Source organism: Oncorhynchus masou, chromosome 17 (assembly GCF_036934945.1).
Source record: "Oncorhynchus masou masou isolate Uvic2021 chromosome 17, UVic_Omas_1.1, whole genome shotgun sequence".
In the NCBI taxonomy this organism is placed as follows: Eukaryota; Metazoa; Chordata; class Actinopteri; order Salmoniformes; family Salmonidae; genus Oncorhynchus; species Oncorhynchus masou.
Genome location: NC_088228.1, coordinates 26362131 through 26375841, shown reverse-complemented (window position 1 = coordinate 26375841; position 13711 = coordinate 26362131). Strand labels below are relative to the sequence as shown.

General features: G+C 40.8%; 1 protein-coding gene across 3 annotated transcripts; it reads left to right on the top strand.

Annotated features, from left to right (window-relative positions):
* LOC135558773 (vacuolar protein sorting-associated protein 4B-like) lies at window positions 1-12958 on the top strand. 3 transcript variants are annotated; one of them, XM_064992886.1, is made up of 14 exons: window positions 1-24; window positions 307-475; window positions 1359-1470; window positions 4759-4859; window positions 6405-6516; window positions 6884-7034; window positions 7139-7197; window positions 8487-8606; window positions 8869-9025; window positions 9247-9395; window positions 9507-9588; window positions 9879-10098; window positions 10809-10949; window positions 11095-12958. In XM_064992886.1, the coding sequence occupies exons 2-14, from the start codon at window positions 455-457 to the stop codon at window positions 11194-11196; spliced, it is 1527 nt and encodes a 508-aa protein (XP_064848958.1). In that variant the 5' UTR covers window positions 1-24; window positions 307-454; the 3' UTR covers window positions 11197-12958. The 3 variants fall into 3 exon arrangements, with proteins under 3 accessions (XP_064848958.1, XP_064848959.1, XP_064848961.1); XM_064992887.1 differs by lacking the exons at window positions 1-24; window positions 307-475; window positions 1359-1470; window positions 4759-4859 and adding an exon at window positions 5189-5414; XM_064992889.1 differs by lacking the exons at window positions 1-24; window positions 307-475; window positions 1359-1470; window positions 4759-4859 and adding an exon at window positions 5471-5723.
* The last annotated feature ends 753 nt before the right edge of the window (window positions 12959-13711 follow it).

The window sequence follows — 13711 nt, the reverse complement described above, 5'->3', positions numbered from 1 at the left end:
TGGACTAGTCTCCGAGCTGACAAGGTACAAATCTGTCGTTCTGCCCCTGAACAGGCAGTTAACCCACTGTTCCTAGGCTGTCATTGAAAATAAGAATTTGTTCTTAACTGACTTGCCTAGTTAAATAAAGGAGAGAAAAAAATGAAAGACAGATACGGGTGAAGGTTAATAATGTTAGCCTATTATCCTACTGTGAATGTTTTCCTGGGCTGTTGACTATACTTGCATAACAAGTTTGTCATTATGACTCACAGGCAGGCGGGTCTCAGTCTCAGCCCTCAGCATTGTTGTCATTCTTTTCTACAGGAAAGTCTCTCAGACACATGTGTGCTGTGACGAGCCTGTGAGATAAGCAACTAGTTAATTAATGGCTCTGTGGGTAAACGAAACAGAAAAATCAAGGGTCTCGGACTGTGTTGATTCTCAGTAGCAACTGACTGCCTGAAAACTTCCAATGGAGCCAACAAATATACAGGTAAAGTGACTGACTATTAATGTAAATAGCACTTCATCTTGGTAGACACATCTATGCTTTCTTGTAAATGAGGAATGTATGTTTATGGGCCTATGAGTTTGATTCCACTTGTCAGAGTGAGACTGCCAAGCCATCTTGGGGCTAGTGTCATCATAGAACTGTAGTCAAGCGTGTGTATCTTGTATTAGTGCTGTGTTGTCACTTTTGAGAAGCTGATCAACTTGTTTACTTACATTCAAACAAACTAAAATAGTACAGTACCGGTATGTTATAAAGAGAAGGTCTATTGTGAATTTGTACTGTATGTGCAATCGCTACACTACAGCTATTGGTTTCATTAACAAAGATGAGCTCCCACATTTGAGATAAATCTGCTGGACAACAGCTTGTTCCAGAGCCAAATAAAGCCATTGTAAGCCACTTAAAATAGTGTTTCACTTTAACACAGCTAAGAGAAATTCAGTAGAGGCTTGTGATGCTGATGCTCCATCTCCATGTATTCCATGATCTAATCAGAGCATAAGAATGCTATGAGTCTGTCTTGTCAGGTAGCCTAAAGGTTAAGAACATTGGGTGAGTAACTGCAAGGTCACTAGATTGAATACCCAAGCCAACTAGGTGAAAAATCTGTTGATGTGCCCTTGGGTAAGGTACTGAACCAAACTTGCCCTGGATAAGAGCATCTGCTAAATGACAAACATGTCTCACTCAAATGAAGCAATGAATGTAGACATAATAGGAGACTATGTGATGAACAGTGACAGTGAATGATGCTGTGACTGAGTAGCAGCAGTGCCCAACTCCTCCTACTTTCTTCTGCCACACTCCTCCCTCTCTCCTACAATTTTCTGCCCAACTCATCCCTCCCACGCTCTCATTTCAGAAAGCTATAGCTGTAGCACAGAAAGCCTCCCAGGAGGACCAGGCTGGGAACTACACGGAGGCTATCAAATCTTACCAACACGCTGTCAAGTACTTCCTGCACATTGTAAAACGTATGTAACCATCACTCCTGAAGAAATGGACCAAATGTCATACGGACAGGACGTGCAATTCAGTAGCCGCAGAATTGTAATGGGATCTGATGCTACAAACCCGTTACAGCATGGCTAGTGTAAAGTTCAGCAAGGAATCTTTCAACTATCCTGTTCTTGGCAATACTTTCTTAATTCTCGATTTGGAAGAATAGTATTTTATAAATGTCCGTATCCAGTTGCATGTGGTTCTCAAAAAAACAGAGAAAAATCAGAAAGATATTAAATACACGTTTTGTATTGCTAAACTTTACACTAGCCAAGATGTCAGAGGTATGGAGCATCACATACGGTAATTTGGGGCAACTAGACCCCCTTTAGCAAAATGTCTAACTGCTGACACACAAAAAAAATCTTAGTTTGGTTAAAATGTGGCATGTGGATGTTGGCCATGAAGGATGGGGCAAACAAACTATGAAGGAATAGAAATGGCTACAGTTGACACATTTCTTTTTATTTAATAAATAAATCAAAGGGGCATCCAGCTATCGGGAAGGAGGCAAGATCAGGTGGGAACATTCTAGCCAATGATCTTTTGTAGAAAAATACATCAATACACCCGTAACAACCTAAGCATTATAAAACGTATATTCAATCAAATAAGCCTCACCTATCAAAATAGCAATTCACTTTCACCTTGACCAAATTCAACACTCTCTCATTGCTCCCCAAACAAAAACACTTCACTTGGTCTGTTTCACTCTATAACGCTTAATCTGCGTGAACAGATTGTGGGCGGAGTCGACCCTCTCACTTTGCCTCTTCCTCTCTGTTGTCAGTCAGTGTCCCACCTGGGAAAGCCGTGAGGCTGCTGGTTTGTTTGGTGGCCTTGAGGCCTTTCAATTGATTTTGAATCTTTAGTTTGAGCGTGCTTTTTTGTAGTTTCCTTTATTATATATTTATTTTGGGTCGAATACTAATCTGCTTGGACTGGCTGACCATGGAAGTCATGACTGTGTTGGCCCTGGACTAGTCTGATTAATCAGGCTGTAATACACAATTCATTTGTATATACAGCCTGAAACTAATGGCTGAAAATCATGTAAATGTTCCTTACAAGCCAGAATGTTGAATAAAATTACATTTAAAACGAACTTTACCGGTTGTCTGTGGGGTTTGTACCTCAGCTGCTCAACATTTTTGACAAAATTAGGATAAACAATATTTTCTGTGGATATTTTATCTCAAATTTCAAGCAGATGAAGGACAAACCGCACAGACAACCGGTAGAGTATGTTTAAATGTAATTTTATTCAACATTCTGGCTTTTAAGGTTGCGGTCTCCTTCTGTGGCAGGTAGCCTAGCGGTTAAAAGCGTTGGGCCAGTAACTGAAAGGTTGCTGGTTTGAATCCTGGAGTTGACTAGGTGAAAAATCTGAGCAAGACACTTAACCCTAATTGTTCTTGTAAGTTGCTCTGGATAAGAGTGTCTGCTAAATTACTAAAATGTCATGTACATTCATTGCATACGCTTACTTCTCACCTTTATTTTCTAATCAGGTTACAGGCCATGTAGCTTGGCCTAAAAGGCTCTGAATGGTCAATCCGATCGCTGCTGTGGCCGTACAGCACATTTACTACGATGTGGCCTCCGCATAAGCCAGAGCATTCATCCTTCACGGAGCAGAGCAGTTGTCAAGAAAGGTAGTTTGTGTTTATACAAGGACCTCACGCCCCCACCCACTGTCAACCAATCATGTCAATGCGAAGCGATACAGAGCCCTCCGCGAAGATACAAAATTTGAGCGGCACACGGCGATGCGGTACAGAGCTCCAATTAGCCTCCCGAGGCACTGCAATTCCCTCTGTAAGGAGCCTCCTGTTTGCTTTGGTGGAGCAAGCAGAAATGGGCTTTAAGACCCCAAGGCATGACAAGTGCAGCAAAATCAGTAGGCTAGTTATTGGTTTCGTAACACTTTATTAAAAACGGATTAAAAATTCTCTCTAAGCAATTTGATTATTTATCTTTAGGCTCCCCTAATATATATCTATACAGTTTATAGATCTAACTTCATTGGATTATGCATAACTTTTTCTTATTTATGAAATATTAGATCAATTTACTTCAATCATTTTGTTGGAGTGATTTTATTAGACAGATTACATTTTTAGCTGAGGAAGAGTAGTGGTATGCACGAAACGTGGCGATGCTTTCAAATTATGTAGGCAACGCCACGCACATTTACGTGGCAAAGGCACGTACACAAGACGGAAGTACAGAGTTTACATGGTTTCAAATCAAATCAAATCGTATGTACCAGGTGATAGAAATGTAAACGGCAGAACCAACACTAAAATAAGTCGGGTAAACAATACGTTCTTGTGGGTGTCTTTTGTCTCAAATATCATGCTGCTGAAGGACCGACCGCACAGACAACCGGTATAAGTTCACATTTTATTTTATTCAACATTCTGACAATGTTGCATTGCTATGTTTCGGACTGTACAAGCAGAGGTGTAGGCTACATAACCAATGAATTGGTTAAAACCTCCTTTACAAGCTAAAGACTATACAAACATCTAGAAGCAGACTATCATAACATCACACAATATTAACAGGCCTTTCTCAAGCAGACCGGTAGGTGCATTTTCAACACGAGAGACAGGCTCATAGCCATGGGAAGTAGGGTTGCTGAGGGTCCTGCAGCACCCCTTGATAAATCAAAATAAAATATTTAAAATTGATAATAAATTTAAAAAATGACAGAAGACTCTGGGGAAAAAGAGGTGCACACTTCTCAAGCATCCGCCGGTGGGCACGCAAGGATCTGTAGGAGCAGAGCTCGAGAAGGGCCAACATGAAGTCAACAAAGTATCAAAATTAATGTACAAATCGAAGAAAATAATTTAGCTGGAGATTCAAAAATAACTGGAGACGTTGCTAGCCATAAGGGGAGTATTTAGCAGTAGGAGCCTGCACAGAGAGGAAGGATGGATATTGGCATGTCAGTGATTACCATGTGATGTGCAGCCTATCCTTTGCCTGGCTACCCAAACTCCTTGCTCTGGGAGAATGTTGCAATTGTGGCAGCAATTCGGATCGTTCCTCCACGTAGGTATTCCAGCATCTGCAGGAACCCCTCTTTATACTTATATTAGTCTATTTTTAAGCAATGATGGCAGTCTCAGCCTGAAGTATGTAGCGAACAAAGAGCAGTGGAAGAATTCCGTTTGAGTCACCAGGCAAGCCGAAACTATGGTTTCTACAATAACCTGTGTCACCGTCAACAACTTGACTCCTCTCCTCAGGTGAACCACAGGGTAAAGAGGGCAACCAGAAGATCAGGGAAAAGTGTAAACTGTACCTGGACAGAGTGGAAGAACTACAGGAGTATATCGAAAATAAAGAGGTAATTAGACAGTGGAACATAGTATAAACAATTTATGCTAAAATGTCGGTCATTAACGTTGTCCAATGCATATATTCAATTATATTACGAATTCCTAATTATATGGTCCGATGTAAATGCCAGTGTAGGCCTAAGCCTATGTCAGCCTAATTGGATTGACCGTTTTCCATTAATCTGCCTGGCAACTCTATGGAGGTAAGGATATAGCTAATAGGAGATGTGCACTCTGCATATCCTTCACATGTCAACATGATCCTAACCCTACACATTTGACCCCTCTACAATTTTGTATTGCCACCCAGAGATGGGTGCGTCTATGAATGACGCGGACATTTCCCGGTCACGTGAGAATTCTAAGAGAATCAACTCCGTGTCTGATAACGCGGAAGTGTATTATTTTGTATTTATTAATGTATAGTTATTCAAATATCTAATAAAAGGCTTGGATATAGACTTTACCGGGCTACGATTTAAGTATTAACAAATAAAGGGCCTGTTCGTTGCATTTTTTATTTTTTTACAAGTAATCATATGGCTGCCAACAACAATTTACAGGTAAATTGGGAAAGCTAACGTCGGCTAGCTACAGTAGCTAGTAGTTAGCAAAAATACAAACCACCCAGTTAGCATGGCACTAGTTAGCGAACGTTTGCGAGCTAACTATTATTTGTAGATCTACTGTGACATTTTTTTTCTAAGTGTCGTTAGCTAACTGATTGTTATCTATCTGGCTACGGTAATACGCTAACTTGTTAGCTCGGACGCTAGCTAGCGGAATTGTTGTTTTTTGTTGCTTCGAGGTCGCCAACTTGAAAGGACAGCAGTTAATGTTGACAGTAGACACTATCAAGTTATTTTAAGATGGTTAGTTAACATCAGCTTGCTTTGATAACATCCGCTTGCTTGGATAGCTGTCTCGTCTTGGCCTTGTTGCAAAGTTGACCGGTTCATCTTTAGTTCTAAATGTGCTCCCCTCTGCAACAAGGCCAAGACGAGACAATCCGAAATTTGAATAGCAACCAAGTACCTTGATAATGTTATTAACTAACTACCATTAGCTAGCAATCTGTCTAATCACAAAGCTAGTTTTGTGAGCTGATTGTTGATATAGCTAACGTTAGCTAAGCTTACTGTCTGAATATGTTAATTAACTAGTTCATTGGATTAGCCTATTTGATTTAGTCATGTCTTCCCTGTCAGTCAAACTTTTTGTAGGAAGTGAAATTGCAACATACTCTGTCTTACAGGTGGTCGGTCACATTTTGAGCTATGTATGCGCCATGTAGCACTTCATGGAACATGTACATACACAACTGTAGCTCTACATAAAGCCTTGCATATGGGGTCAATGTTTTTGATATATAGGAACAGTTACTGTACTTGCTTCTAGTTACTGTAATTAGAACTACGTGCTTGTTATGCCATTGCATCGAAGAGTTATTTAATTGTGATTGACCAGATCAAACGTATCTTGCAGCGAATCCTTTCAATTTGTTTTTACTGTTGTCTTTGTTTTTTCATAATGTTCTCATCCCTGTTTTTCAGAAAGCCATAGATCTGGCCAGCAAGGCGGCCCAGGAGGATAAAGCTCAGAATTACGACGAGGCCCTGCGTTTATACCAACAAGCTGTTCAGTACTTCCTACACGTAGTGAAATGTATGCTTTAAGACAACGGGATATTTGCATAATGCTCTTCTCTTTTAGGGTTGTAATAGTCTCTGGATTGTTCAGTCCATTGGTTTGTGTGGAGTTGTTTATCACCACCTCTGTCTCATATAGGCTAATGGGGACATTTTAGAATCTCACTACAGTAGTGACCTGTCAAAGGTATCTGGGCAACTATTGGAACCTATCAGATGAATCTGTCTACTTATCAGCAGAATGCGTGATTTTTTTCTCCATTTCACAGAATGTCATAGTCTAGGGGAGTTTACTGTAATTGTGATTTATTCATGCATTTTCTAAATAAAAACAGATTCTTCATATGGTATTTAATAGAATTCGTCCATTTCTCTCCTGCCAGATGAATCCCAGGGCGACAAAGCCAAACAGAGCATCAGGGCCAAGTGTGCCGAGTACCTGGACAGAGCAGAGAAGCTCAAAGAATACCTAAAGAAGAAAGAGAAGGCTCCACCTGCCAAGCCTGTGAAGGAGTCCCAAGCCGACGACAAAGGGTGTGTGCAGGAGCAGGCTTTGTTGTGTGTGAGAAGGGTTTAGCCTGTTATACAGAGTGATTTGGAATGTGATGAGTCAACCTATTTGGATTATTATTGTGCAGGAATGAGAGCGATGAAGGAGACAACCCAGAAAAAAGGAAGTTTCAGAACCAACTTTCAGGTTAGTTATCACTTACAAAGTGAAACTACCACAGTATGTATCACAACACTGACACTGTAGAATTGTGAAATTATGTCTAACTCGTTTACATTGGCTTGTGAAAGTATTCAACCCCCTTTTTTTTGCCATACAACCTGGAATTAAAATATTTTTGGGGGGTTTGTATCATTTGATTTACACAACATGCAAAATATTTTCTGTGAAACTAGACAAAAACAACAGAACTTGAGTGTGCATAACTATTCACCCCCCCCCAAAAAAAAGTCAATACTTTGTAGAGCCACCTTTTGCAGCAATTACAGCTGCAAGTCTCTGAGCTTGGCACATCTAGCCACTGGGATTTTTGCCCATTCTTCAAGGCAAAACCACTCCTGCTCCTTCAAGTTGGATGGGTTCTGCTGATGTACAGCAATCGTTTTGAGGGATAACTTCTTCAGGGTTATCTTTGGTCTCTTTGTTGCCTCTGATTAATGCCCTCCTTGCCTGGTCTGTGAGTTTTGGTGGGCGACCCTCTCTTATCAGGTTTGTTGTGGTGCCATATCTTTTCCATTTCTTTATAATGGCTTTAATGGTGCTCTGTGGGATGTTCAAAGTTTCAGATATTGTTTTATAACCCAACCCTGAGCTGTCCCTTTGTCCCTGACCTGTTTGGAGAGCTCCTTGGTCTTCATAGTGCCGCTTTGTGGTGTTGTAGACACTGGGGCCTTTCAGAACAGGTGTAACTATACACTGAGATCATGTGACACTTAGATTGCACACAGGTGGACTTTATTTAACTAATTATGTGACTTCTGAAGGTAATTGGTTGCACCAGATCTTTTTTATTTTACCTTTATTTAACTATGCAAGTCAGTTAAGAACAAATTCTTATTTTCAACGAAGGCCTAGGAACAGTGGGTTAACTGCCTGTTCAGGGGCAGAATGACAGATTTGTACCTTGTCAGCTCGGGGATATGAACTTGCAACCTTTCGGTTACTAGTCCAAAGCTCTAACCACTAGGCTCCCCTGCCGCATACAGGCACCACTTCTGTTTTTTTTAGAATTTTTTTGAAACAAGTTATTTTTTTCATTTCACTTCACCTATTTTGTGTATTTCCATTACATGAAATCCACATAAAAATCAATTCAAATGACATGCTGTAATGCAACAAAAATAGGAAAAACGCCAAAGGGGGTGAATACTTTTGCAAGGCACTGTATTATTAGATTTTCACATGAAGGTGACTGATCATTTTCCTTCACTGTAAAATGATTTGTATGTTCCCATCATACTGGATGTGTTTTTCAGGGGCTATCGTTATGGAAAAGCCAAACATCAAGTGGAATGATGTTGCCGGATTAGAGGGAGCCAAAGAGGCCCTGAAGGAAGCTGTTATTTTGCCAATCAAATTCCCACATCTTTTCACAGGTAACGTAGTGTTACTGCCTCAGATCGCCACAGAATTAATGAGGAAAGAAGCATTTTTTTAATGTATGAAAAACATGCTGAAACCTCCACTGTTGGAGCATTTGATCAGCCTTAGAATATACTGAAAATAAATGAATCCATTCATTCTTGTATAGTATACAGTCAATTGGATATTACCCTTCATTCATTTGTTAATGAAAAGCTTAGTCTATTTCTGCCCCAATGTTATTCACGACCTCTCCCAACAACCTCTGTCTGTCAGGCAAAAGAACGCCGTGGAGGGGGATCCTACTCTTCGGTCCTCCTGGAACAGGAAAGTCCTACCTGGCTAAAGCTGTGGCCACAGAGGCTAACAACTCTACCTTCTTTTCCATCTCCTCATCTGACCTGGTATCCAAGTGGCTGGGAGAGAGTGAAAAGTGAGATTTTACTCTTCCTCCAGGGAAACATGGGGGATTAATTGTGGAGAGATGTGAAGTCCAATGCTGCTGTTTTAATCTGTTTGTAATTTAGACCTAATATTAAGCCTAGTCTTGACTAAAAAGCTAATTTAATAGAGATTATTTTAGTCCAGTATTAGGTTTAATCTGTGTCCCGGATACTGCTCACCATGATGTTGATGCTCCTTTCTCCGCTCCAGGTTGGTAAAGAACTTGTTCACCCTTGCACGGGAGCACAAGCCCTCCATCATCTTCATAGATGAGATAGACTCGCTGTGCGGCTCCAGGAGTGAGAATGAGAGTGAGGCAGCTCGCCGCATCAAGACAGAGTTCCTGGTTCAGATGCAGGGTGAGAGAGCCAGAAAACGATATGTATCTGGATATTATAGTGGACTGTATTGGTGTTTTGCTCATATTAAGTGAAAATGGTTGTAAATTGTTAATGATAATTTTTCCACAGGGGTTGGGAATGACAACGATGGTGTACTGGTGCTCGGGGCCACCAACATCCCTTGGACGTTGGACTCTGCTATCAGAAGACGGTAATGTCACATTCTTACACTGGCCTAGCCTACCATCTCAACAGTGTACACAAATAACTTGTCCTTTATGATTCTTGACTGACAGCAAAGCCATAAAAATGTATTATCACTTTTAACACTCAGCTTGAACGTCATTGGTGATACCGTGAACACACTTGACTGAAGCTAGGAAACTCAGCAGCACTGCTTCTTCGCTTTTTGTTGCTGCTCAGACCTACCCTGTAGATGTATTCTTCTTCCTGTCGAGTATGTGTGATACATTCAGTACAACTCATCCTTAATTATCTCAGGTTTGAGAAGAGGATCTACATCCCCCTGCCCGAGGAACACGCCCGCACCTTCATGTTCAAGCTCCACCTGGGCGCCACCCCCACCAGCCTCAACGACTCTGACTTTGTCACCCTGGGAAAGAAGACAGACGGGTACTCAGGGGCGGACGTCAGCGTCATCGTCAGAGACGCACTTATGCAACCAGTCAGAAAAGTTCAGTCAGCCACTCACTTCAAGCGGGTACGTCTCCATAATGACGACCATTGAATAACGTTGTCTATTTATTTTTCAGTGATAATCTTTACATCAAATTTTATTTGTCACATGCTTCGTAAACAAACAGGTGTAGACTAACAGGGAAATTCTTGCTTACGGGCCTTTCCCAACAACGCGGTGAGGAAAAAATATAAATAATAGAAAAATAATAACACAAGGAATGAATACACAATGAGTAACAATAACATGGCTATATACACCGGGTACCAGTACCGAGTCCATGTGCAGGGGTACGAGGTGATTGAGGTAGGGATAGATCATAAACAGTAGCAGCAGCATATGTGCTGAGTGAAAAGAGGGTCCATGAAGATAGTCGGGTAGCTATTGGTTAACTATTAAGCAGTGTTATGGCCTGGGGTTAGAAGCTGTTCAGGGTCCTGTTGGTTTCAGACTTGATGCATCAGTACCGCTTGCCGTGCTGTAGCAGAGAGAACAGGCAGACTTGGGTGGCTGGAGTCTTTGACGCTTTTTAGGGCCTCTGACACCGCCCGGTATAGAGGTCCTGGATGGCAGGGAGCTCTGCCCCAGTGCCGTACGCACTACCCTCTGTAGTGCCTTGCAGTGGGATGCCAAGCATTTGCCATACCAAGTGGTGACGCAGCCAGTCAAGATGCTCTCAATGGTGCAGCTGTTGAGTTTAATTTGTAACACTGCAAATTATATTGTTATTGAAGGTACGAGGGCCATCGAGAGACAACCCCAACATCATGGTAGATGACCTTTTGACCCCATGCTCTCCAGGAGACCCGAATGGCATCGAGATGACATGGATGGAAGTCCCTGGGGAAAAGCTATGTGAGCCAGTTGTTTGTATGGTGAGTGTAAAAAATAAGAGTTATTAATAATACTTTATTAATATTATTCAGTTATCCGTTTCCCCGCCTCAATGGTAATCTGTTTCTGGGAAAACAAGACTGTTGAATAACCTTTTGATCATGTCTCTCTTTTTATTCTTCACAGTCTGATATGCTGAGATCCCTGACCAGCACAAAGCCAACAGTCAATGATCAGGATTTGGACAAACTGAGAAAATTCACAGAGGACTTTGGCCAGGAGGGCTAAATTGGGTCATTTTAGCCAAACCAAAGCAAATATTATTGATTATTGTCAAGTGTTCCTTCTCTCCTCTCCGTCTTTTTCCCACACTCCCCATCAGGCTCTGTTGGCTTATCACATGACTGCTCTACTAATAGAAATATAATTACTAGAACGGACCTCTCCATTTAAGTAATCTATTTCTTTGGCTCGACTGAGCTTGGTCCATTGGCCACAAGGTGTTAAACAAAGACGGGTATTTTCTCAGATGCAACCCATGTCCAAAGGATTATGGATCCACATGTCTGAGGTAGACTAGGTTGGTGAATGGAAAGCTACATGGCAATTAGGAACATTGGTGCAGGACCTTGGGCTGAATTCTAATATGTAAGTAATGCTCAACTCCAGCATTTGCATACATCATGCTTTGAAGTCAATGGGAGTTTGATCTGGAAGTTGCCGATACAAGCATGTTAACAACATTAGAATGCTTCTCTTTGTATAGAGTGCTTATTTAACTTGCCCAATAAATATCTGAGCTAATTTTCCAATTACCCATCAAATTTCCTTCAATCAAATTGCACTTCACTTTTCAGTGTGAGCACCCATATATTCCACTTCTTTTTGTACAGGATATTTTACAAATATTATTGGTGGAATTTATGACAGTCTCAAGGTGATGAGAATTACATGGGTTTGGATACTTGAAGCACAGCAAATGTACAGGTGTAGGATCTTAATTTGATCACTCTGTTGCTGCAGGAAATGCAAACTTCTGGTGTATTCAAGGTTTAAAAATACTTCTCAAGTTTGTCATTTCCACTTTAAAATGTCAGACTTGATTTGCCCTAGGGAAAAATGTATCAACCTGTTGTTGCAGGATTATTTTCCTGCTCTGAAGAACTGGTCATATTAAGATCCTGCATCTGTATGTCATTCTACATACAGACATTTGTGGGGCTTCGGATACAGTTAGAATAATTTACACACTCTGGATGGAAGTTGCTTTGGGACATATTTTATATGTACATTTGTTTTTCCCCTCCAGAAGAAAGGCTACTCTGTTCATTGTCATTATGATTCAAACTGTCAGGATCATCAACATTACTGGACCAGAAAAACTATTTATAATATAGTCACGGATTCAATACTTTTTTTCCCCCCTGACCATCCACACACTCTACATGTAACCCTTTTGCTGATCTTCCTAACAAGAACTAGAAAGAGATGATGCCGTACTGAGATCCAGTCAAGCTGTCTAACAGTGTTGAAGAAACAACGCGACTGATATGTTGGTGTGAATGGAATTTTGTGGGTAGCCTGAAATTGACATTTTAGGCACAAAAGAACACCCTCATGGCATCATGTCCTTTTTGTTATTGCATTGGAATGCAGTTCCAAGCAGGTACTTGCTTTACTACCTTTAAGATGTGGCCATTTTAAGTGGCAATGCACACCATGTGCCTTCTAAACAAGTAGCAGGATCATATAATTTTTTTTTTTTGGAAGTTGATATCCAGTAAGACACAGCTATATTGTGTATTTTGTCATTGATGCTATGAAATATATATTTGCACATTTCATGTAAACTGGCTTTTAGAGGTTGTATATCTCTGCTCTTAGTGTTGGCATTCTTAAGAATTTCAAGGTGTTGGGTACGTCTTTGTTGTGGTCTTCACTTTACTGTAAAACATGTCTTGTAGAGAATGATACAGTATATCAGCGAGTGGAAATGTCATCAGAATTCCTCTGCCGTGCATATGTAAATAAAAGTCCTATTAAGATTTGACTTATTTGTAAAGTATTGTCTCAAGTTCCAGGTTGAGGATTCAAAGGAATCTTCACGAATGTCAATCTCTCACTTGACAACAATGAGGAGGATATAACTATTCTTATTGTCAGGTCATGTAGGTATAATAAGTGTGCCAGTAGCGGTTTGTGGGTAAAATCACTGGGGAAGCCAAGCCAGGAAAAAAAGCCATATTACAACCCATGTGTTGTGATAATTGAGTTGTTCGCTCTATACATCCTGTTACTTCATATGCCTTGACACTGTGATATACAGCGTATTCAGACCCCTTCACTTTTTCCACATTGTTACATTACGGTTTGATTCTAAAGTGGATTTAAAAAATGTTCCTCGTCAATCAAAACAATACCCCATATTGACAAAGCTAAAACTGGTGTCTCTGGTACATAAAGGGTGTGGTTTTACCGCGCTTTTTGAAATAAAAGCTGTCCGGTGAGAGCGGGGCCCACACAGACAGTTTTCCTCTGAGAAACGCACTAGCGACCTAGCTGACTCACGGGATTTAGGAAAGAAATTAAGCGACATTATTTTCATTTTAGGAAAGGGGGGGGGCAAGGAACAAGTCAGTTCTCTATTTGCCCTGCGAGGTGGGACAGAGAGCCCATATATACGAAAATTGCATTAACCACATTGCTTAGCTAATAAAAAATACATAGTATACAATCGGTGACTCAATGTCATATTTATCCTGATACCAGATTCGAAGTTGAGCTTTTTAGGGCAGAGATTAAG

Bases quoted from the DNA above. Each gene is read 5' to 3' on its own strand.
- LOC135558773 (XM_064992886.1), top strand. From the start codon at position 455: ATGGAGCCAACAAATATACAG. The intron at 7,035-7,138 runs GTGTGTGCAGGA...ATTATTGTGCAG, and splicing joins TCCCAAGCCGACGACAAAGG to GAATGAGAGCGATGAAGGAG. The intron at 10,099-10,808 runs GTACGTCTCCAT...TTGTTATTGAAG, and splicing joins CAGCCACTCACTTCAAGCGG to GTACGAGGGCCATCGAGAGA.